This window comes from Pollachius pollachius (genome assembly GCF_949987615.1).
Source record: "Pollachius pollachius genome assembly, chromosome: 3".
Taxonomy (NCBI): domain Eukaryota; kingdom Metazoa; phylum Chordata; class Actinopteri; order Gadiformes; family Gadidae; genus Pollachius; species Pollachius pollachius.
In genome coordinates this window covers 18,862,099-18,886,963 of record NC_136936.1, presented here as the reverse complement: position 1 = coordinate 18,886,963, position 24,865 = coordinate 18,862,099, and the positions used below count along the sequence as shown (strand labels likewise).

The 24,865-nt window shown below is 41.4% G+C and overlaps 2 protein-coding genes across 2 annotated transcripts; one reads left to right on the top strand and one right to left on the bottom strand.

Moving 5' to 3' along the window:
- Positions 1–4,108: 4,108 nt before the first annotated feature.
- Positions 4,109–12,950, bottom strand: LOC307072069 (protein NLRC3-like). The gene is made up of 12 exons (XM_079731234.1): positions 12,515–12,950; positions 11,256–11,375; positions 10,972–11,064; positions 10,681–10,861; positions 10,392–10,539; positions 10,088–10,180; positions 9,545–9,873; positions 8,206–8,415; positions 7,845–8,020; positions 7,385–7,658; positions 6,876–7,091; positions 4,109–5,311 (listed from the first exon to the last, which is right to left on the bottom strand). The coding sequence occupies exons 1-12, from the start codon at positions 12,538–12,540 to the stop codon at positions 4,928–4,930; spliced, it is 2,250 nt and encodes a 749-aa protein (XP_079587360.1). The 5' UTR covers positions 12,541–12,950; the 3' UTR covers positions 4,109–4,927.
- Positions 12,951–20,601: 7,651 nt separating this feature from the next.
- mmp13b (matrix metallopeptidase 13b) lies at positions 20,602–24,415 on the top strand (the record flags this gene model as incomplete). Its single annotated transcript, XM_079733495.1, has 11 exons — positions 20,602–20,697; positions 20,912–21,022; positions 21,211–21,338; positions 21,462–21,610; positions 21,901–22,026; positions 22,196–22,351; positions 22,490–22,607; positions 23,042–23,175; positions 23,326–23,485; positions 23,591–23,694; positions 23,950–24,415. 11 exons carry the CDS (start codon positions 20,602–20,604, stop codon positions 24,048–24,050), a joined length of 1,383 nt encoding a protein of 460 aa, XP_079589621.1. The 3' UTR covers positions 24,051–24,415.
- Positions 24,416–24,865: the final 450 nt, after the last annotated feature.

Sequence of the window (24,865 nt, the reverse complement as noted above, 5' to 3'; positions counted from 1 at the left end):
CTAGCAGATGCTGTGTAGGCCATAATAATTTAAATATATAATTGTGTATTATAATCTCCTGAATTTACATTTCACATTTATTTCTACATGAATCATATTATGTATCAAATTATATCCGATCTATAGATCCATCAGGCTGCAATTTTAATTTGCATGAACAAGAGGATTTCTTTGAGATAGCAAAGGAAGCTCAGTGTCCAGTCCAGACCAGCAGATCTGTCACCAGAGATGTACCAACATCAGCTGTCGATATTTTTCAATCGACACAGAGTAAGTCCTAATATTTGATACTTGATCATGCTTGCACAAATATAAATAATTTTAAAAATGCATACAAATGTGTGATATATCATTGCTAGCCTTATCGTATTTTTCCCCCCAACAGATTCAAAACCTGTTACCTTAGCGAGATTGACAGGCCTGTCATTCGTTATACAAAGGCGTCAATTTCTGGGTTTTCTCTACACAATTGCAGTGGTACAAGTAAGTATCTGAAGAATGTATTCATACAAAGGAGCCATGCTCATTTTTTATTAAGGACCAGCAGGCAAACGCTAGCAAGATGGTTTAAAGGGGACATATTATGAAAACAACACTTTTCCTGGGATTTGGGGTGTTGTTTTGGGTCTCTGGTGTTCCCAGACGCATACAAACTTTGAAAAAAGTCTGTACATGTTTTTTTGAGTGAGATAAGCATTTCTGAAAGAACCCCGCCTACAGTTAGCAAACGAGCGAGTCAGTTTCGGCGCATTTGAATATTACCTCCCACTTCCCCACCCCCTACAATCAGAGCATAGCTATGATTTTGTGGACCAGCAGACGAGCGTTGCCGGACTGCCGCCAAGCTCCCCCCGCCGGAGCCGCCAGACTGCCGCCGAAGCTTCGGCGAGTCCGGCGGTGGAGACATGGAGGAGAAAGGGATTGTCTCGGCGGCAGCTCCGGCGGGGGGAGCTCGACGGCAGTCCGGCAGCTCAGCTGTGGGAGTACAATCCCTTTCTCCTCCAGGTCGTGGTTCAATATGGACTTCAGAGAGTCAAGGCCAAAGTTCCTTTCCCACAATTATTCTCAACCATAGCCGAGATAACCCCCACTACGAGTCTTTACTTTTTGTGGAAGTACCAGAGACGTCAGACGCAGTCTTTATGATTCATAATATTATCCGAGACGCATAGTTTTTGGCCGTGAAATTAGATATAATATTATATAAATACCTATATATTATACAATATTATTATATTATATTATATAGATAAGAGCTCCAGGAGTCCGCAAACGCCACAATCACTTCTCCTCCATGCTGTGGTACACTGTTGACAGCTCATTGGTCAATGGGCAGCAGCTCATTTGCATTAAAGCTACAGACACCAGAAACAGTATTCTGAAGGGACTGAAACAGAGGGGAATAGCGGTAGGCGAGATTTTTCTTTTTTCCTAAAAGCTATTTCTAACAAACAGCTTCAAAAACATGTTTTCTGGAACTCATATACTATGTTTACTTGTTGGGAAAACACCATAATATGTCTCCATTAAACATGACATTCTTCAAAAACACCAAGCAGTGCATTCAGAACCATGACTAAACATGGCCTTACATTCTTCTTCATGAAGTACAGACTATCAAAAGAAAATAAACACCTAGCAGACAAAAATATTTGACTATAAAAACAACATGTACATGAACAGCTTTGTTAAAAAGGCATTTTGAAATATTTTGCAGTCTCTGAGAGACAGTGCTGCTGCTAGCTATTTGGGTGCCCAATGCATGATTGCTTAGTGGTGCCCCTAAGGTGTAATGACTAGATGGTTAATTTGTCATGTCACATAGTTATTTATTTTCCGAAATAAATACGCCAAGTAAACTTGTGTAACGTTAAATGCTTTTCTAAAAAGGGAATCTGGATCGGTCGGCAAGCCAATGGTTATTTTGAAGCAGGAGCGATTGACACTGAGGCCAGCCAAGATGAGCTATTAGTAAGAATAACTAAGGGCAGCATAATTAATATAATTATTGGAGGAAATATGCATATCATTGTATTGCCAAATGCCTCTAATCATGTAATCAATGATTCCGAATGTAGTAGTGCTTGATCTTAAATTTGAATAATGAATCAATGTGATTATTATGACGATGATCCTAATTGTGGTGCAGTTCCGCCTCCAGCAGTTGCTGCCCTATGGGCAGCGCGGAATGTGAGTGGTGACTGGCTCAACTCCCCCAGTCTCCACTGATCAGGATGCTGCATCAGGGACCACACATGAGCCAAGGGGTTCAGCCGGGACAGGTAGAGCAGAGGTCTTGGTGAAAGATGTACCACTTTTTGGGAAAAAGAGGGTGTGTGTAGTTGGGGTCGTCCATGGTGGGTATAAATCATTAGGTACTGGAGGACTTGAGGTGAGAGCAAAGGAGAAAGATAGATTCATAGATCTTTGTGGAATTCAAAATAATATGTTTGGGCCAGAGCAAAGCAGATGCTTTTCTGACGGTTTAGTTGCCCTAGAACGACATGTATTACAGGCTATCTAAAAACATGATGTACACCTAGCTGATCATGAGTCGTCAGTATTTATATTTGAGTATTTGATATAACCATTTAAGTTTAAAGGTGTTTTTGTATCTTTGGCAGTCTCTGAGACACCAGGTTCAACCTTCCCAGTCACCACTGGTCAGGATGCTGCATCAAGCACCACAGATGAGCCCAGGAGTTCAGCCGGGACAGGTAGAGTAGGGGTACTCTAGCTTAAAGATGTACCACGTTTTGACAAAGAGAGGGTGTGTGTGTAGGGGACGTCCTCAACGTCCCCAACGATTATATGATATTCCACAACGTCAATGGTGAGTTAAAAGCATGACATTCAGTACTGGAAGACTTAAAAGTGACAGCAAAAGAGATAGATTCATAGATCTTTGTGGATTTTTAAAAGGAAATGTTTTTTTTAAAAGGCAGATGCTACTGGGGCAGTTTAGTAAACCTATAGTTACTATTTTAAGACTTACTCATGTATAACAGGCTATCTAAATACAGTATATACAGCTTGTTAATCATCAGAACCCAGTATTTATATTTGTATGTGTGTGTTGTTTTTGTTGTTGATTTGTTGTCATTGACATGATGCAGGTCTCACGTTCTACAGCAAGTCTAAAACCTGGATCGAGGCCTTGGAGTTCTGTTTCAGCCACAGCACTATGTTGTTACACGCCACCAATGAAACACTGGGACGCTATGTGGATGAACTCCTGTCTGCTCAGGCACCCTTGGTCAAAAGCGTGTGGATTGGCCTGGAGCGACCCATCTTTAACTTCAGCGCCCCCTGGGTGTGGACAGGGGGTCCACAGGTTTAATATCAGTGCTGGCGACACAACTACCACTGCGCAAGATCCTTTATGAGAATTCAGTCAAACTGGTCGGACGCCCACTGCTTCGAGCACCTACCTTTTATCTGTCAGCGTACCTAAACCTGCTTAGTTTTTAGTAATTTTTTTAGTAATTTTGAGGAGGACTTTACATTTTCCAGTCAAATAAATATGAATATGTCTATGAATTCTGGTTCTTAAATTAGCTTGTCGGCTTTGAAAGCAGCCACGAAAGTATAGATAATGAAACATACACAATACGATACTTTGTGGTGTATTTTTGACTAAAGCAATCAATTATATAACAAGAAATGTGATCGCTTTTGAGGTATATACAGTGGTAATAATTTGTTTACCTAAAGAATACAATTACTTGTAGATATTAGAAAAGAATGGGCCTTCATTCAATAATTTGTCTAGAAATGTTCTCAACTAATATGACTGAATTTAATAAGTCACTAAATAATTCACTGTCTGTATATAATTGGTTTGAATTTCCATTCTGAATGTCCTGTAAATCTACATGTTATTGAATGAAATAATGTGGAAATGTAGTGTAATTCAGATGACAAACATCAATTGAACCTTTGACTTGATTAACTTGATTAAACCTATAAAGGACATGGTGTATCTTACTGACTCTACAGACATCAAATTGCAATTATATGTTTAGTTTGTTGGAATATTTGTTTTCCAATAATTACATGAGTAACGAGGGAGATGTTAAAAAACACAATATTTTTATTTTATACTTGTACTAGAATTCCCATGCAAATACCATACAGCCCTAGCCTGGCTCTGCCCCCATACGTACTGGGTTTGCTGTATATTCGTGGGTTTTCTCCGGCCAAATTTTGCTGGTCCAATCAGCGAACAGAGGGAGTGGCTGAGAGCAACGACGTTGAGGTCGTGCACTAGTTTGAGTTGTAGTCAAACGTTAGCGATTGATTGGCAGATCCAGAGTGGCACTGGGCAGATCCAATAGTTTGAAACTCCAACAGACACCCGCCTTCAAGTGATTTAACGTGTGTCAATGGAGAGAGGCCAGACTCTGTGTAAACGAAATGAAGCACGAGATTCTGGTAGGACCATGCTAATACAGCCCTATATACTTGCTATTAGCAGTAGCTATTATCAATCATTTGTTCTTGTTTGTTGTGCATCAATATGAGACAAACAAATCACAAGCGTACACGCTCTTCACCCTTTGGGCTTAGGGAGGGCTGAGGCGTTCAGGAGGACAGTAGTGCAGAGTCCCTATGTATTCCAAACATTCTTGAGAAGCAGTTAGCTATTTTCTTTGATCCACAATAATTGCCAAACAAAACAACATAAAAAGCACATGTATTAAAAGGACAGTATAGGGGTTAAAGTGTTAAGACTACCAGCCAAACGGATTAGTTTCCATCCCCAGTAACGGGCAGCCTACCTCTGTGCAACCTCTACCTGCTAAATGACATGTATCCGAATTCACAGTAGGTCTCTGGATAAATATGTCTCATCAGCAACAAAAAAAGTCATCTTAAAACATTCCTCAGACTGGGTACCAGGCAAACACCTCGTCCGTGATCCACCTCACTCGTCCTCCTGCACCATTTCCCTGAGGCACTCCTGCAGGTTGGCCCGCCTGTCCGCCGGCACACTCTCCAACTCCCGCTCCAGCAGTTGCTGAGCCTTCTCCGGCTTGGCCAGCGGGGGGTGCGGTGCCTGGAAGAGCCTCACTCTCAGCATGTGGTTGTGGCTGCCGCGGGACATCATGCCGCACAGGAAGCGGAGCACCATGTCCAGGTGTGGCGAGCCCATGGTCCCCCGGACCGCGCCCCGCAGCAGGTCCTCGGCTGACCGGGGGGACTCCGCTACTCTGGGCAGCTTGGTGCGGGCCTGGGACCCGGGCTCTGGCAGGAGGACCCGGCCCTCCAGGTTGAACATGGCGAACACGTACACGGCGGCCATGAACTCCTTCACAGGCACAGAAGAATAACATTTTAAGGTTGCGCTAAAGGTGTTGTGACATCTAAGGTCGATAAATACATTACAGGTTTAGGTATATGGAAAAACTAAAACACAACACTCCAGGGAATACAGATGTCAAGGTAAAGTCAAAAATCCAGAAGATTCAAAGTCAAGTGGGGTTAGGGGCCGGGGCAACTTAAAGATCACTTTTTTTTCATTTCACATTTGCTTAGGTTCCAGTCGAGACAACCGCACGCTTACGCATCCCGGTCCCTGGGAACATGATTGGTCTAAACCAGGGGTCTTCAAAGTATGAGAGAGTGAGCCCCCCCCCAGAGAACAAATTTCAGCTGAGCCCCCCCCCACACACAATTTATTTTTTTCTAAATCCCTGTGTTTTGAAAGATCTTTTAATTATTTTACACATTTTAAAGATCTCTGATCATATATTTTTGAAACGTTCTAAACATCTCTGTGCGTTTTTAAACACATTTCTTAACACATTTTAACATCTTTATCTAAGCAAGTTTTTGCTTAACGTTTTTAAAATACATTTGAACATCTTAATCTATAAACTGCCAGTTTAGCCTCCTTTTTAGCTCACCTCAACTTTAGTGGTGGCAATGAGTTTGCGAAGCTGTGTTCGAAATAGTTCCCTATCACAGATATAGTGCACTATATAGTGCACTATAATTTTTTTGTGGTGTTCGAATTCTCAGTGGTAAATTTCATGCACTATATAGTGGACTTAAAATACCCCAAATTTGAGTCAACATACGATGTTCCGTACATGTTACTCCCATATACCACAATTCAATGCAGTGTTTTCCGGAGAAGAAGCTGAATAACCGCGAAAACGAATAGAAATGTCAACAATTTATTTGGGATTTAACATAGAAAATGTAACATTCAAAATTAATTTAAAAGAACCTTGATCAAGGAAATGTAACATTCAACATCAATACAACCTCCAGTTTTCCTCGTGGTTGCCCGGTTTGTTTACATGTTCACATGTTCAACGCAGCTGTCTGCGTTACACAAATACCCGGCGCATTTACTGACGCAAATGACGTTTAGAAACGTTCAGCGTAGTGTCCGAATTCTCGTTTGTTCGTTCCCTATATAGTGCACTATATCATAAACACTATATAGGGAATAGTGAGTGAGTGAATAGGGAACGATTTCGAACACAGCGCATCTTCGTCTTTGCGTTTTTTTTGCGTTACTTTTTCTGGTATATTTTTTTCTCACGTCGCGCCCCCCCTGAGGAACTCTGGCGTCCCCCAGGGGAGGCGCGCCTCACAGTTTGAAAACCACTGGTCTAAACTAATTTGAATCAAAACACCCCGTTCATGCAGATTTAAGCACATCTGCCAAAATACTTTAGATCTGATTTGTGAGTTCTCCCATGTACTTACTGGGAGGGGCTCAGTCTCACACAATCTGACTTTTACACTACATAGAAGACACATATATATATATATATATATATAGTGAAACGTCTGATTATTAGTGGTTTATGCTACAAAGAACATATTTCCAAGATATAAATAATGGCGTTGGTTTTCACCTGGAAGGTTTTGTGCAAAAAGCTGAACTGCTTTCTCTTAGTGATGTCCAGCGAGGGATGCTCAACGCAGAGGCCGGAGAAGACAGTTATCTCCTTCATGTCCAGTCTATGCTCCTTGAGGTCCTGTTGGGAGAAGACCCACACCTGCTTCTCCACCATAGCCAGGGCAAGCTTCCCCAGGTTTAGCAGTGTGTCGATGTCATCCTCGGACCATTTCTGACACACACAAGAGGAGACAGAAAAAAACGGTTAAGACTTTGAAACTTCAATACATTACATTTCTACCCTTGTGCTGATTTTAGTTTTGTGTACGTGTTTTATATGAACAAAATTATCAGGTAAATCGCCCCTGTGATTCATATAGAATGCTGTCATTTAACGTCGCCATGTCATAGGAAAATGCCGGTTTGGCCATCGTAACCATGACATGACATGCATTATAACCATGACAGGATATAACCCTAACATGATGCTATCAACCCTTTCTATGCATGCATCAACCAGCTCACCAGGTGGTTCTCCGACTGGCCGCGGTAGCGCTGGAGCTTGCGGTTGGTCTGGATGACCATCACGTGGATGTAGAAGGGCGTGAGCCTGGGGGGTTGCATCCCGTAGCCCTGGTAGCGGAAGCAGCGCTCGAAGGCCGTGGCGGCCAACCAGCAGACGAAGGGCTGCTGACACAGCGCGCTGAGGGCCGGCGAGCGCTTGTAATGGGAAACAATGTTCTCCGCCAGCTCCTTGTCCTGGAAGCGTTTGCTCAGGTAATCGTCCTTCATCTCGTCACTGTTGATCGGCGAGGGGGGAAAGGTAAGTGAAACCTAGTGGTGGTGGTGATTCAACACAGCACACATTAAAACTGAGGCAACGGTTAGGAAGGGGAGATAGTAGCATGGCGGGAAGACAGGCAGACAGAAGATAGGATTGTAGAGCAGAATATGATAGTGGGCTCCGACCGCCACAAAGACAGACCTAAAGCCATGAATATCTGTGATCGCGTCGATGAGTTCAGGTGGGATGGTTGAGACGGCTGCTTGTCTGCCAAGGATCCAGATGCAGGCAGAGGGCAGCAGTTTACCCCGGATTAGATTAACAATCAGAACATCCAGATGTGCAGGAGTATGGCTGTCACACAGGACCGGAGTATTCTGGAGTAAGGAGCAAGCAGATGGCAGTTGGTTGTTGCTTTTGGAAGGGAGAATTACATAGGGACAATTTATAAGTATAGCAGATGCCTAGAAATGCTCTATAACAAAAATGCCCTTAAAATTCGATCCTCCTAGGACCTGGTGTGCATTAAACATAGAGCCACTTTCTGCTTTGGGAAATATACCTTCCAGTCCAGCGTATCGAGGTAATAATCGAAGGAGTCCATTAGGATGAGAAATCTGCAGTTGAGATCTTCCAGGTAGCCTACGGCACCAAACCCATGGTAGTAATGTTCGATCACCTCCATGATGGACATCTTCTTAGTTGGAGGAAGTTGGAACTTCTGGAGAGACCAGAGACTCTCGAGTGAGAGTGGGATCACAAACTGTATATCCTGTATATAAAACAAAAGAAACACAATCACAGATTCAACAACTCAATTACTATACATGGTGTAACCTCATACTGGTTGCTGTAGCTTTACACAGATACGATTGTTCATGGGGACATTGGCAATGGAACAATAAAATACACTCAACTAGGGCTGTCCCCTGAAAGTCGATGATTTGAATCATCATCGTCTTCTTTTATTTATTTAAAAGACCCAAACTATAGTGTAGACGTGCCAGACCATATGCATGAATCGAGACATTTATTGTGACTTTTTATTATTCATCTGCAGCGGCAGTTGGTGCTGAAAATAAATTGCAAACTGCACGTACAGATGCCACGCAGGCTTAATATTCACCATTTGCATCATAGCTCGAATGATACTAATAAAGAGAAGCTTTATTTAGACACTGTCCATGTCACTGTGGCGATTGATTCATTGTAACTTTGTTTGCTAGACAGAATCTCGCAGTGGGAAGCGGCTGTCTCCCCTTACATTATTGCTACATTTTCTCTAGGAGCGCAGTCAGTGTGGCGAAAAAGCGCTGTGTATTCTTTCGGGCTCAATAAATGCAATCAGATCGTGAACACAGGGCTCATATAATGGATTATCCAGTAGCCTATACATGAGCCCCGTGTTCATTATCGGACCGCATTATGGGCAGGAGCCTAATTAAAACCCGACAGGAATAAGTTGGCTACAATTCCGACGAGTTTGATTGATAGAAAACTGTTCAGGTGAGAACGTAATGAGCGCAACGCGCAAGCATATATAAAAGGCCTATAGCCTACCAAAACAGAGTGTTGATAGAAAGAAAATTCATTTTTTAAACCTCCAAAACACCTGCCCTGCACGGCCGCCGAATAGTCGAATCTCTGGACTGAAAAGGCAGATCTGATTTGACTCAGAAAAATCAGAGTCGGGGACAGCCCTACACTCAACGCAGGTTAAGATACCCCCCTTTGTTAAATATCCATATGCTCAAAATCCCCAATTACATGATGTTGTCAAAAACATTTCAGCAGCATAAAAGTTCCCAAATAGAGCTACTTCTCCCTTCCCCACTGATGAAATGTAAAAAAATAAAATGAGTGGTACACTCAGGAGTGCCGAGTTCCTGCATTTAGCGGACCTTGTTGGCGGCATCCTCCGCCCAGTCCATGGAGAACCTGGCCGCCACTACGGACATCCCGATCCCCGCGACCCCTGTGGTCACCAGCGTCCTCACGGGCTCCCCGCTGGCCTTTGTCAGTCGGAGCAGATCCTTCACGTCCAGGAAGCTACTGCCGCCGTCGCCGCCGTCGCCGGGTGCCAGATGGATCCCGTTGCCTGGGCGCCTGGAGATCTGGGGCTGGACGTAGACAGTGTCCAGGAGCTGCTGCTTCCCGGGCCGGGGCACGCCCTCGTAGATTACCTTGAACCTCCGCAGGATGTGCTGCTTCAGCTGGAACCGGAGCAACACTGGGGTGAGAGAGGATGGAGAGGAGGTGAGGGGGAAATATGCACTTTGATGACGAGAAATTCAGAATTCATCTTGGCTGGCTAGTCGTGTTCCAAAGTAAGAATTAACAAGCTTAACAAATGGTTGATTATTTACATTGCGACCATTATTTCAACCATTACTATTATATCTACATGCAGGTATTTTTTTTTTCTCTTTAGCTGACGGCCTTACCTCTCTCGCATTTTTTCTCCAGGTCCCGGGCTTCAGTAATTTTTTTTATGCTGTCTAAGCCCATGATGGATTGTTTTAAGGCACACTCATGACCTGCATGACAAAAGTGAGCAATGATTAATTGGCATAGGTTGCTCAGTATGACAATGTTTACAGCAGCCAATACAATCATGTTTGATTATATGCTTTACATATATATGTATATAAAGGGATGTACTACTCCTGACAGTGAAGACTAACTAATAATAATAATAATAATTTAACTAGTTATTAATTAATAATAACTATCTGAAAGTGTTCTTACCAAGTACTTCAATCATCTTGTCCACTAGGTTCAGAATGTCCCATTGAAACAGTTCTTGCAGCTTGAAAAGTTTCTCTTCTCGACTAAGGCGGATCTTTAAGTTTCCTATGTCTTCCTGAGAAAGTCTCGACAGAACCCCCATGATGTTCTACACAGTGAGGAGAACAAAGACAGACTGGTGAGGTAATTGTGCCGTGTTGTACGATGGTACAGAGAATAATAGGAAGGACTGTTTGTAATCTTAAGGATTGGATTTTTTCTTTCTTTTATAAACAGCACAACATGGCACCTTGAATACGTGAGGCATTCCAAGCTCTGAGTGGAGAATCCCTAACTGGGCCTCGTCATAGTCCATCTGATCTCCATCCTCCACAGGTGGCGGCGGTTCTGGAGAATTAATTCTATAGTACTCTTCCTCCTCCTCCTCCTCCTCCTCCTCCTCCCGGTTCTCTTCAACCACTTCCTCATTTCTGAGGGAGCGACAAAAGTGCAGGAGACCCCCGGGTACGTAAGTACGTATTTAAGTCTCTGTCATGTGATACATGAGTGCACTGATAAGCATGCTAGCCTATGTACCAACCCGCTATGTATGATGCAGGCATCTTGTTGTTTGGTCTGCTGTGTGGCCTGGGTGTGGACTGTCTCTGGATAGTCATGACGTATAAGTTGCAACCTGCCAAGAATTAGATCAAGAGAAGGTTCACAGAGTGGATCACCTAATAATTACTATCGAAAGGCACTGCAGTACTACTGACCAGCGTACAGTTGATACTTTTTTTTTGATGTAATATTCCTCATAGAGTACCTTTCATGATATATATGCAAGTATACATGGATAGTAGTTTGAGTATAACTCCAACCTACCCGGTGGGTTCATTGGAAGTGATAGGTGAGTCCCTCTCAAAGTCCTCTTCTTCTTCTTCTTCCTCATCGCTTCTCATTGATCCATAACTTGACGGGGGACGACCTGTTCCATGCAGTATTCTAATAACCAGAACGTATGATACAAGGTATTACATTTACATTTAGCGCATTTAGCAGACGATTTATCCAAAGTGACTTACAATACGTACATTTGTCAGAGGAAATGGAAACAACAATATATCACTCGGTACAGTAAGGATGGTTATAGAAACAAGTGCCAAGCACCAAGAATTGCTAGGTTAACCCATTCCCTGTATACAACAAAGATAGTGTTGGGAAAAACGGTCTGGCTAGTTACTGGACCAGATGAAATGAGACGGAGAGGTAATAAAGTCTATCGGCACGAGGACCTTGGATTTATTAAGTAAAGTGGCAACGGTTATACAGAGTCATAAGCGTGAGAAATCGAATATGTCTAAGTCCCTAATCAGCGCTGATGGTTCGTCCGGAGCTTCGCCTCCGTGGAAGGTCTGCTTCGGAAGAAAGTGAAGAGTCTCAGAGTGATAGTTTTATGCTGTATCTCCTCGTGATGAGGTGTGTGCGTTTTAGATGTGTGTGGTTCTGTGTGTTTTTACTTGACCTTGGTTCCCAGGCACTAGTGTATGCATGTATATCTTCTTGTGTTCCTCCTTACGGGGGAGAGCTTCAGAGCATTCACCCGTTGTGGTCCTCCCGTCCTTGAGGATGACTGGTGCATTGTCTGAGTGTCTACTATCTGCCGGGAGGAGATATGGGGCCCTGGCTCCGGCCCTGACCTGACTATATTCTCATGTATGTGTTATGTGTTAAAAGTTGACTATATTATAAGGTGACTGCCATGTGATGTGCTCATTAAGCTAAGGTAGGAGTTAGCTATATTTATAATGTACATGTGATGTGCTCAGCAGGTTATTTTGCCCCAACAATAGCTAGGATAAGATTCTACACAATGCTAAGTCCTTTTTTAAGTGCCAGGACGTAGAACATACAATAATGTGCGTAAGAGAGGTGAGAGTACAGAGGTGAAAGAGCAGTAGGGGGTAAAGGAGGAGGCCATGCAGAATCCAGGTGAACTCAGGTGAAGTGAGTCTAGTATAAATTGAAAAATATTTGATATACTACATTAACCATCTTGATCATGTAATAGCCTAATATAGAACAAGTCTGGAACGAGTTCAAATATTTGAGTTGACATGAAGGCCAACCCCGATATGACAAACCTTTCAACTTCTGAATCCGAGTCCATAGCTGCCAGAAGGTGGGCTGAACTTGAGTTATTGTCCGGACTGTAGTAAACTGGCCGTTTTCCCTTATCTGTCGTCTTATATTTAAGTTGAATTGTTTCGTCAGGCGATCAAGCGGGAAGTTTGTTTCCGTACCAAGTTGTCATGTTCCCTAAAAAGCATATGGTGTCCAAACAGCAGACACCTTTTGTTTTAAAAGTATTTAAACGTAGTCACTTCTAAATAAAGGATTTATACATTTTACTAATTCGCCGTATCCAAACCGGACTATGGTGTCCAAACAGCAGACACCTTTTGTTTTAAAAGTATATAAACGTAATCACTTCTAAATAAAGGATTTATACATTTTACTAATTCGCCGTATCCAAACCGGACTGGGTACAATCCAAACTCGTCAGTACTTCCTTGTACGGTATCCCTTACGGCCAAAGTTCCTTTTCGGTTTATTGGAGCAATAATAGTTGATCGTTATCCTCGGACACATGGGGGCGCTGTATCCTCAACGGGAGACATTTGCCTTCACCAAGTCCGGATCTGGAAGGATCGAGAAACCGACATCTGAACTCGCGAGATCAGGATGGTCTCACGAGTCATGGGAACTTGAATTGAAAACTGACGGCGCGTTCAAGACAACTCGAACATCCTGGTCTTAGCCCAACGGGAAAATGAAAATGCACTCGTGACGCCCCGCAATATATTCTTCATGCTTTTTGTTTTAACAAGATTTAAACAGGGACATTTAAAGGGCCACCAGGCCAGCATCATAGTAATCTATATGGTATCTATATTTCTTATTTTTGGCTGGTTAGTTCGTTGGTTGCAATCCTCCCCTCTGAAATTCCCTGCAATATCCTTCAACGTCAGAAATAGTCATCGATGTACGTAGACAAGCGACTTGTTGCCGAATTTCCCATAAAGCCGTTTTGTATGGAAGGCCCTCCTTCAAATGACCGCACAACTAATGCAAAAGTGATATCATCAAAATGTTATATGCCAATTATCTGATGGAGGTAGTAAACCAAAAACGTTATCAATCGATCACACAAGACATACAATGAAGATGTAGATATAAGAACAGTATACTTATGTGCTCTTTATATATATATATATATATATATATATATATATATATATATATATATATATATATATATAGTTGTTTTTTATATGTATATATAATATATGTTGAATATATGTTTATATTTATAAAGCTATATATATATATATATAGCTTTATAAATAGATGTATTTGTGTTGAGTTATCAAGCAAATAAACAATCTTTCAAGTGGTCAGATGTTCCAAGCTAAGGTCAGACTAATCCTAGTAGACTGATCTACAACCAAAGCCACACTAAATTATAAAATGTTTCATTCTTATGGTGGAAGTTATATGGTGGCCACATGTTCTTCGTGCTTTTTGTTTTAACAAGATTTAAACAGGGACATTTAAGGGCCCACCAGGCCAGCATCATAGTAATCTATATGGTATTGTGTTAAATTGTATTTTACATCTGATATTTGCCATAAAAACCTTGTATGACTATATGACAAAAATACGTTGCATTGGCTCTGTGGAAGTGATGTTTAATTGCTGACCCACCTCAAGTAAACGTCATGGATGAAGAAGAGTGTGCGACTGTTGTTGGTGATGTGCACGGCTGCGTCCACTGCTGCGTTAACTGCTCCTTTCCATTTGTGAAATGGAAATTATGAGTGCGTTGTGTGGTTTTGTTGTCGTAGTGAAATGAAACATGGCAAACTCACAGATCCTTACCTGTTACTTAAAAAAACAATTTGAGACTGCCTAAGTCTTCTGCTACAGCAAGAAGAGGATTTATTATATTTTATAGATCATGAATAGTATTTTGTTTTTGCTCGCGCCATGTTGAAAAGGTCAAAGGTTATCTCATCTCGGCAGAAACACGATGGATGCCATTTTGGATTCACTCTAAGTATATGTTTCCAAACGCTGCAGTTATGCCTGCAGTCATAGCACTTAAGACTTGTAAATGACATGGTCAAATTCTTTTGTATGGAAGTGGTGATAAGTAGGCGGAGGCCACGGTAGAGATTTTTGTTTCGAAACTAAAGTCAGTATTTTGAACGAAACAAGGCTTTTTCAGGCATCGTGCCTGCAGTGTCAAAACTAACTTGTGAGTCGTGATTCAGAACGGGTTTACGGTAAAGTGTGTTGATATTTGCTACATCCTACGTGGACTGAGGGTTGACCTGCAAAGAGTGTGTGTAGGTCGGATGCATCAGGGTGTCTTGAGTTCTTCAAACCCAATGAATGACCGAACTTGTGTGCATCAACTAAGTTCCAATTGAATCCTGCAAGAACAAGACAATACAATTGTGGAATGTGTGTGGATTATGGCTGGTCTAAGCAGCCTCACCTGGCCCAGGTCAGACTGATTGGACCCTGGTGCTGGGTGGGGCTTCACACCTGTTGTGAATTGACTAATCAATGCACACAGGTTGAACCAGCCATCACCACACCCACATTCAGGAAATCTCATTAGGCCTAATATTACACCTCCTGCTCTGGGTGCCCCTGGGTCAATCAAAAAGATAAAAACCATGTTATTTTATTCCACCACACACAAATAGAAAGTTAAGAGATCACCCCAGTACCTCCTACCTTTGTTTTTCACTATTTGAAGTAAAAGTCTTACCCACCACGGGTGACCAGAAGGCACAGGCCCAAACCCTGAGAGCTGAGTCAACCATTGATTCCAGAAATGCATGGCAAGTCCCTGGTTTACCGACAAATGCTGCAGCACAAAACCCCAGGGAGGAGATTGAACGCTTTGCATGGGCAAGAGCATTCCCAAACATCCTATTATATCCATAATTTTACCTAAACACCGTCTCTGTGATGCAAAACAATCATGTGTCCACCTAATTAAATCAGCAGGTTGAATGGAACTCTTTCCTACTACATTTTAAATTTAAGAGCATGCAACATTGATGTTATACGAGGGAAAATTAAAAAAAAACACATGTTTTGCAGGCCACGCTTCAAACACCCCATGAGTGCTTCTTTGTTGAGGTTGTAGTGCTTCTCCAGGTGTGCCTGTATTGTGTGTCTGTGTATGTGTGTGTGTATATATATATATATATATATATATATATATATATATATTCAACCTACTCACCACTTTTAATACGTAACAGTTCATGTTGCTGAATAAAAGAGGGAGTGGATTTTGGCTATACATCGATACATTCCAAATGAAGCAAGACTCTTAAAGTCATTTTTGGAAAAAGGAAACATAGCACCCTTTCTCTATTTACACATCTGTATGGAAAAGGAAAAGCAATAAAATCATTGTCTATATATATTACATGTATACATACCTATCTTCACGTCTACACATCAAAACATATAGTGACAAAAAACCAAACACTTCTTCACTCCTTAATAAAAAACAATTCTTCCTCATGAATTTCTCTATTTATTTCTGCCATCAAAACAACTCGTAAGAACTAGTGAAAGGCATTCAATTCATTCACCTCATCCCCCCACTCAAACAAAACACAAAACAATTAAAGCCCTTCACATGAACTTCACTTTATGAGGTTCTAACATGAATATGAGTTCCCTTAGCCTGCCTTTCATCCCCCAGTAGCTAGAAATGGTGTTAGGTGTCTGCTCCGCCTTTGAAAAATGAAAGCTCAGACGCTCCGATTTTGAATTTGGCCCCATATGTCGTCATAAGGGGCCAAGTTACCTCCGCTTTCTCTGCCTTGCCCGCCTAGAGAATTTGGCCCGCCAATGAGACATTGAGCTACGACCATGCGTGCACCACGTGTGTGTGTGTGTGTGTGTGTGTGTGTGTGTGTGTGTGTGTGTGTGTGTGTGTGTGTCTGTGAATACACACACTGTAGCGCAAGTGTTCTTTGTTATTTGGATAACCGTTCTGCTGTTGATGTTATGGCGCATAACATGTCAGGTTCTCTGACGTCTCTGGTATTTCCACAACAAGACTTGTAGTGGGGGTTATCTCAGCCATGGTTGAGAAGGTGCAAAGGAACTTTGGCTTTGACTCGCTGAAGTACATGAACCGCCAGGAGAAAGGGATTGTTGCCCGCGATTGTCTCCCGCCGGAGCCCTGCTGTCCGCTGCCGAGGCGGTGGGCATGGGCTCCATCATGCGCCCGCATGATGGAGAAATAACTTTCTCCTCCATGTCGTGGTTCATGTACTTCAGGGAGTCAATCCAAAGAACCAGAGACGTCGGAGAACCCGACGCAGTCGTATGAGATTCATAATATCGCCTGGGATTCATAATATCGTCCGTGGGACTGGCTCGTAGTGGCTGTAATTCTGCACCAAGGCTAAATTTCTTGAACGTCTTCAAGTACTGTATTAGGGGACCACTAAAAGCTATATAAAAGCATTCATAAAGTAGTACCCATGGGACCTTTAAACATGAAAAAAGGAAAAATACAAACAACCTCAAGTTTCTCACATACTGAGTGTGGCCCGGGGATCAGAAAACAAGAGGAATCGCAGGTTGTGAAAGTATCTCTTTTGGACACTGGATGCAAGACTTTCGTTAAGGTAATTGTGTTTTCTAAGGTTATCCCGAACATCCACCGTGATACGTCGTCATGTTGCCAAGTCAAACTCTGGAAACAAACGCACGTTTGGGGGAATGTAACGACGGAGCAATTGCTCTTGTTCTTATAGAAGCTTTGCTGCCCTCCAGTGATATTGTTAAGTAGGGCCTACTGCATATTGTATGGAAATATCTCCTCCCTCCTTCCAAGTGTGGCTCAAAGTAGACAAATGTCTTTCCATGTTAGGGGTCGGACTGCTGCCTAAACAGTGTAGTAGCCCACTTAACTATATGGGCATTGGAACTGGAAATTATTTAAAAGAAAACCAAACCCCTGACCTGCCTCAGGTTTATTTCATGTGAGTTAGGTTGATGGCACCGATGCAAAAGGACAGGTAAATTAAAGACAGGTGTGTCGCATCAATGCTCAATCAGTGTCCTTAATAAATGCAACTTCTTAAAGGTTCAACGTTTAGAATTTAGTATCATCTGGCGGAACAGACAAGGCAGAAATGGAATATAACAGAAGTAATTTTTTTAATTAGTTGACAATCCCATGAAAATAGAAATCCTTGTGGTTTCATTACCTTACTTTGAGGCCTTTATATCTTCATTGGGAGCGGGTCCTCTTTGATGGAGGCCGCCATGTTGCACAGCCATGGCTCATGGAGTTCTAGGAAGGTGTTGGGCGTGTTACATCCATGGCTATAGCCCATTTGTGATAATTTTTGTTGTGTAGGAGCTTTATGTGTGTTGTTGCATGTATTCAAGAAGGCCTATCAAGTAGGCTATTATCAAATGACATGGAAACTAATCTTAGGGTGCTGGCATGTGGTCAGACCAAACACAGAGTTGGGATTAGAGAAACCCAACACACACTAGTTTTAGCAACATTGTAATTCATGTTGGGACCAACGATATTAGGATAAGAAAATCCAAAGTCACACAAAAAGCAACATAGTTACTGGGTGGAGCTTAGAGACAGGTCAATTAAATCAATAGCTAGAAAGACGGTTCCTTCCTTCTCACTGTTGTCTCTGTCAAACATTCCATGTAAAATCATAAAGTGATTCTATCCCATCCCAGTATTTACTTGTGGAAAAGTTCCGGGAAATGCATCTGGATACCAGCAGGGAACCGACTATTTCTGTTTTAAAAAAACCTAAACATAGCCCAGAAAACTGTTTTCAGATTTATTATGAAAAATGATGAGAAACGAATCATTATGAAAGCAGCAGTGTAAAAAATGCATCTGTGTAGTTAAACAATGTCTACTATTGTTATCTATTTTTTAATATAAAATAAATAAAATGATTTGCCTGCAGTGCCATCCTTACTGAGAGTAGATGGGGGTGAGATTACGACTCCGGAGTCATTTCACAGGAAGTTTGGGGTGAGGGGATTTTTTCGTTTTTTGCTGTTCCTCCAGTGTCTAACCGACAGACAAGCCTGAACTAATTAGTGGTTTGTTTTAGTCAACAAAAGCATTATGATGTAATTTTCTTCTCTTGCTGCGGACGAAGGAGGGAATGATAATAGCGTTTGTCTAACTTGACAATCTGTTTTGTGCATCCTTACCCATTTGCAGTTTGTTTTGGTTTTCAGTGGAAAATACTTAGGAATGTCTGTAAGGTATTTCAAAATGGGTCCTGTGAGATACATATGATGGAATGCTATAATGTGTGTGTGTGTGTGTGTGTGTGTGTGTGTGTGTGTGTGTGTGTGTGTGTGTGTGTTTGTGTTGAGGAATTCCTTGTTAATGCTATTTAACAATAGTCTCACAAGCACAAATAAACACATGCACATACACACACACACAAAAAAAAGCATGTCTACACACAGCATGTCTACAGACAGCACGTCTACAGACAGCATGTCCCGGCCTGCTTTAACTCCAGATATGGAGTTAAGATGAAGAGACATTTATTCATCACAACAAATTACATATTGTCATGACGATAATCCAGAAAAGGCCCACAATTAAATATTTCTGAAGTTTGTATGCAGATTAAGCAGGAATGGGAAGTCATCTTGCTGCTCTACTCTTGCCCAACAAGTAGGTAAATAAAAGACTAGAGCCAGTATTATATAAATAACACACTAATACGATTATAATGTGATGTTATATTGACCTATTTAATGTTTTAAAATTGCTATGTTTTGTAAGTGTCTTTGAGCACCTTAAATGCACTGTATAAAGAAATGTATTATTTTGACCTGCTAGGACAGACCCGCTCCTAGTTAAGGTTGAAACCTCTAAATGATGAAATATTTTGACATTGCATAATATCGTGTGAACAGGGTATGAGTGGATATCAGAGCCCTGACATAGGTTATGCATCATAAGTTAAAACTTTTATCAAGTAATAAAGGTTAATTCATTAATAAGAATTAACTAACAGTAAAATAACAGTTAACTCATACTGTTCTTCAATACACTCATGTTAACTACGGTATTAATTGATATATTATTTATTAGGGTTAGGTTTAATCTGAACCCACATATCCTTAACCTTAATGCCATATAATAATGTTTATTAATACATTAACTGATGGTAATTAATGGTTAATTAATGTATCCATAGGTAAACTGTTACAAACCAAACCTTTCAAAGGGCTCTTCTGAACATGGAGTGGGAGCACAACGCCTTTTTCCTCCAACATTCCACGGGGGTTTTGTGGACAAATGATCAGTTGTGAGTGGTGGTTAACATTTGTGACCACCACCCATAAGTTAAGGGTTTTCTCGTACAGAATGGGTACAAATGTACCTATATCATGAATAGACAAAACAATTTGGTTTCTATTTAGATTTATTTCCGATTGAATTGTCTTTTATGCATCACTTCCCTTTGGTCCGTCCCAACAGCTGTGTCTCTTGGTCACTCACATCAGATGTGTCACTCGGTCACTCACATCAGATGTGTCTATGGGTCTGTCACACAACATGTGTCATCCTAGAATGCCATCTGGCGTGCATATGATTGGGGAATGCACCTCAGTGAATGAAAATGAACATGTCAATGTTTAACAACTCAGGAGTTTGTGTCCCCTAATGTTTGCCATTTTCTACTGTATTGTTTAATTCATCATTTCCTAATTGATTGATTAAAAGTGAACACTAAACCTTTACCTTGCAGACAGGAACCATGCCTTGAGAAACAGCATAATGCAATTCTAAAATATACTATATAATATGTCCATGTGTATGTGGGTGATTTTGTTTTACAAATCTGCTGGGAAACGGCTTTGTCAATCAACTTCCTACCTTAGCTATCTTGTGAGCAGATTTTGTTGGGAAATCGCACGTCCGCTCAAACCACAATCCCAGACTGAAATTCTAAGGAAATAAATTGGTCAAGGAGGAAGTGGTTATACGTGGTTTTACACATGATTCACTAGGGCCAGTTGAGGTAGAAAAAAAGGAAAGACAAAATGCTTTAAATACCCCTCACAGAGGCTCTATTCCCATCACTGGTCTGGGCAACACAGAGTCAACATGACAATGACTGCTCTCTTGCTCCTGGTGATGGTCGCTCACTGCATCGCTGTGCCTATGCCCAGCGACGAGACGGACAAGAGGCTACAAGCAGAGGTAACACACCAACACTAAGGCGTTGTATTTTGCAGCATTATTTTACCTTTGTCATTTCATGATTGCCATTGCTAAAAAGGTTATTCTCACTTAGAACTCATTTAAACCTATTCAAGTGTTTATGTGTAATATTATTAATGTGATGGCAATTTTTCCACACATTTTTGCAGGAAATTGTTGTTTAAGAATGGCCTCACTTCTTTTAAATGTACAGAAATACCTTCGCCATTTCTACAATCTTCCCGTTGGTCTGCTTGGAGCAAGGAAATCTTCAGACGTTCTGCAGGCCAAATTAAAGCAGATGCAGGCTTTCTTCAACCTAAAGGTAAAAGGCTGTTCTGTTACACTATGACTGTCTAGCATAGTTTAACACCTTTAATCTATACATACTTTAAAGGTAAACCAAGCAGTATTGGGGTTGTACAAAATAGTGTTTAAGTTATTTTTAGACCACACAAAGAGGCACAACATGTAATTTAAATAGTAGTACATAAATATTTTGGCATATTTTAGGTGACTGGGAAACTAGATGCCGAAACCTTTGACACGATGAAGCTGCCCAGATGTGGAGTCCCAGATGTGGGGGAATACAACCACTCCCCAAGGAAGCTCAAGTGGCCCAACAACAATCTCACCTTCAGGTTGGCAAAACCGTAAAAATAAGTCTTGATTCATTCTTTGTTTTCTTGGTTTTTAAGCAAGACATATGTTTCTACGATTCTTGTCTTGTCGCTCAAATGTTATATTCTCTCCCCATGATCCAGGATAGAAAACTTCACCCCCGACATGAAGAAGGCGGACGTTGAGAGAGCCATCCGGAAGGCCTTCAACGTGTGGTCCTCAGTCACCCCCCTTACTTTCAAGAGGCTCCACAGTGGTATCGCTGACATCATGATCAGCTTCGCAGCACGTGGTACGTGTCTTCACAACTGGGGTCCACTGTAGCTCTGAGCCTGTAATTTTCTGTGAGAATCTGTGATATTGGCTTTTAAATGGCTCAGTGTGTGTTAGTGATGCATTTTTTGCATTTCCCATAGAACTGAAAAATGCATCTTAGTTAATCAATATCATTCTGCTGACTCAAAGTGTTTATAGTTATATTTTAGTGTTATGTTATAGTTGTGTTTAATATAAGGGATTAGTATGGCGATTGCGACATGGAGGCTTTTTGTATTTATTTTTGTCCTACTCTTGATTCCCCAGAACATGGAGATTTTAATAGTTTTGACGGGCCTAATGGCTTACTGGCCCATGCCTATGCCCCTAGCAAGGGCATCGGCGGGGATACACACTTTGACGAGGATGAAAACTGGACCAAAGACTCAAACGGCAAGTGATGAGACATCCGTTAAACACCAACGTTACCACAACAAATAGCCTATTTTTTGGCCCTCAGCTGTACACTATTATATGAATGTCCCGGTCAAAACAAAGTCACAATGCTGTATTTTAGCTAATCTACTGTTGAGCTAATGTACCTTTTGTTTCTCTAAAATAGACTACAATTTGTTTTTGGTCGCGGCACACGAGTTTGGACATGCCCTTGGCTTGGAACATTCCAGCGACACAGGGTCATTGATGTTTCCCACCTACTCATACAGCCCGGGATTCCCCCTGTCTAAGGACGATATTGATGGTATTCAAGAACTTTATGGTGAGTACTTTTTAAAATGACATATCAGTCAGATACAAATACTACTTGTATTTGTATTTATTATCCGTAAAGATCTTGTCAATGTTGATTTTATGATTTATGTCAGACAAGTGACATGTGCTGTATCCAACCATATAGGGCCAAACCCCAACAGGAAAGTGAAGCCCAAACCTGACACACCAAAGAGATGTGACCCCATGTTGAGCTTTGATGCCATCACAGAGTTGAGAGGGGAAACCATCCTCTTCAAAGACAGGTAGAGAAAGAAAAAATGAAAACCATGATTCAAAATGAAAGAAAGAAAAACGTTGAGCTGGAAACTCAAACAAGTGATACAATTTAGGTATTTTGAGGATCCGCACCACTATGCTGATGTTGTTTAGGAGAAGTTGGATTAAATCTTTTTCTTTTGATGTTTAAAGCTGCTACGCATTCCAAACTGTGAAACTGTCCAAACATTTCTTCCTTAATAGCCTATCTGTACCACGTAATGTGTGTGTCGGTCTGAAACCAAACCAACTGCATCACTGTGAGTCATTTAGCCTAACCATATAATCACTTCAGGCCTTACATGACAATGCTACAGATAAGCAGACACTCGACATGAACGATTCCTCTTGTCCAAGTATCGTGTTTCCCGTCCCTTAGAGGAGTCACGTGTGTTGATGGTTTGGTGTGGTGTCCTGGTAGGTTCTACTGGCGTATCCACCCCCAGATGGCAGAGCCGGAGCAGTCGCTGATCCGTTCCACCTGGCCCTCCCTGCCCAAGGAGGTGGACGCGGCCTACGAGAACTCTGACAAGGACATGGTCGTCATATTCAGTGGTGGGTCCCCCCAAGCTCTCTAGAGTGTTTGGTCGTTTCGCGTGGAAGGAGGAAAACATGCATGAGTGTGAGTCCTCGTTACAAAAAATAGAAAGCAACGTGTTGTCTTTGCTCAGCTGGGCCTTTTTTTGGTTTTGTTCTACCCGACAGGAATCAAGATGTGGGCACTGAGTGGATACAATGTGATGGAGGGTTATCCGAAGTACATCCACAAATTGGGTCTTCCCAAGAAAGTGAGGGAGATTGACGCTGCAGTGCACATCCCCGAAACGGGCAAAACACTGCTCTTCACCGACGAACAGTACTGGAGGTTTGTGGGATTTCTGGGATTTCACCTGAGGGTTAGTTGTTCCCCTGGACATCGCCTCTATGCATCTTTTCTATATCGGGTTTGTGCTTGTTCCATCCAACACAGCTACGATGAAAGAACCAGCACCATGGATGTTGGCTTCCCGAGAGCAATTGAGTCCGACTTCCCTGGAATAGGAAAGGAGGTTGATGCAGCGGTTTATGAATCTGGTAAGGGGGACGCATAGTCTGCTAGTGCTTAGTTCTGTTTTGACTCCCAGCCGAAAGGTTCTGTGTTCAATTCCCAATGTCTTGAAATCATAGTCCTACCTGCTCTATGATTTCATGTATCCTAATAAAGAAATGAGTTTATAGTGAAGAAACCTCAATTCTATAATATTGTCCTTCGATTTTGATTACCAAGATTGAAGAGCACATATTCCATTTGCCAGTTATTGAATGAATCTGTTCTCTTCCCATTCACAGGTACCTTGTATTTCTTCCACGACTACATGAGGTTTGAGTACAGGTACAGGTCAAGGAAGGTAATTTCTATTCTGAGAGCCAACTCCATTCTCAACTGCTGACAACGTTAAGAGAATCTCCCTGCCTTCTTGAGAAACCATTTGTTAAATACAATAATATGATATACAATAGTTGAAAGTCTATTTTTAATTTGTTAAGTTAATTTGTTAGTTTTTTTGTGCTGGACACTTGTAAAGTCAATGTTGTCAGACACAGAATTCTGGTCAATTCTACAACTGCTGAATGCTTTTTAGCTATTTATTTATTTCAGATATTTTAAGATGTTTTAAATATATATGTCTATTTCTATATATATATAATAATAATAATAATAATAATCTTGATTTATACAGCACTTTTCTAAACAGAGTTACAAAGTGCTTTACAGAAAAAAGAACATACCCCTTTATATGTACCCTGCTGTGACATTTGTGCTAAGGAAGATTGTTTTGTTTCTTGGAAAAAGGTAACACAAAATAAAGGTACAAAAACAAATGATGTGTGCTTTGTATGAATTAGTAAGGAAATAGAAACGAGTGCTTAGTACTTTAAAAACACTTTTTAGGCAATCTTGAATATTGTTTCTGAATACATGATTCTGTAGTCATCAAGGTCGACAAATTATAAGGTTCTAAATACCGTATTTTCCGCATTATAAGGCGCACTTAAAAACCGGTAATTTTCTCAAAAAACGACAGTGCGCCTTATAATCCGGAGCGCCTTATATATGGATCAATTGGTTAATTGGTTGATCCATACTGGTTGTAAACGGCGCTCTGTCAAAATGTTTCAGTATGAAAAACCAATAAAAACAATTTAATAATAATAATAAAATGTTTCACTACGACTACGATAAAGCCACACCGCTTGCAGCATT

Bases quoted from the DNA above. Each gene is read 5' to 3' on its own strand.
- LOC307072069 (XM_079731234.1), bottom strand. From the start codon at position 12,540: ATGGACTCGGATTCAGAAGTTGAAAG. The intron at 11,065-11,255 runs GTAGGTTGGAGT...AATTCTTGGCAG, and splicing joins ACTTCCAATGAACCCACCGG to GTTGCAACTTATACGTCATG. The intron at 10,181-10,391 runs GTAAGAACACTT...TTTGTCATGCAG, and splicing joins CAAGATGATTGAAGTACTTG to GTCATGAGTGTGCCTTAAAA.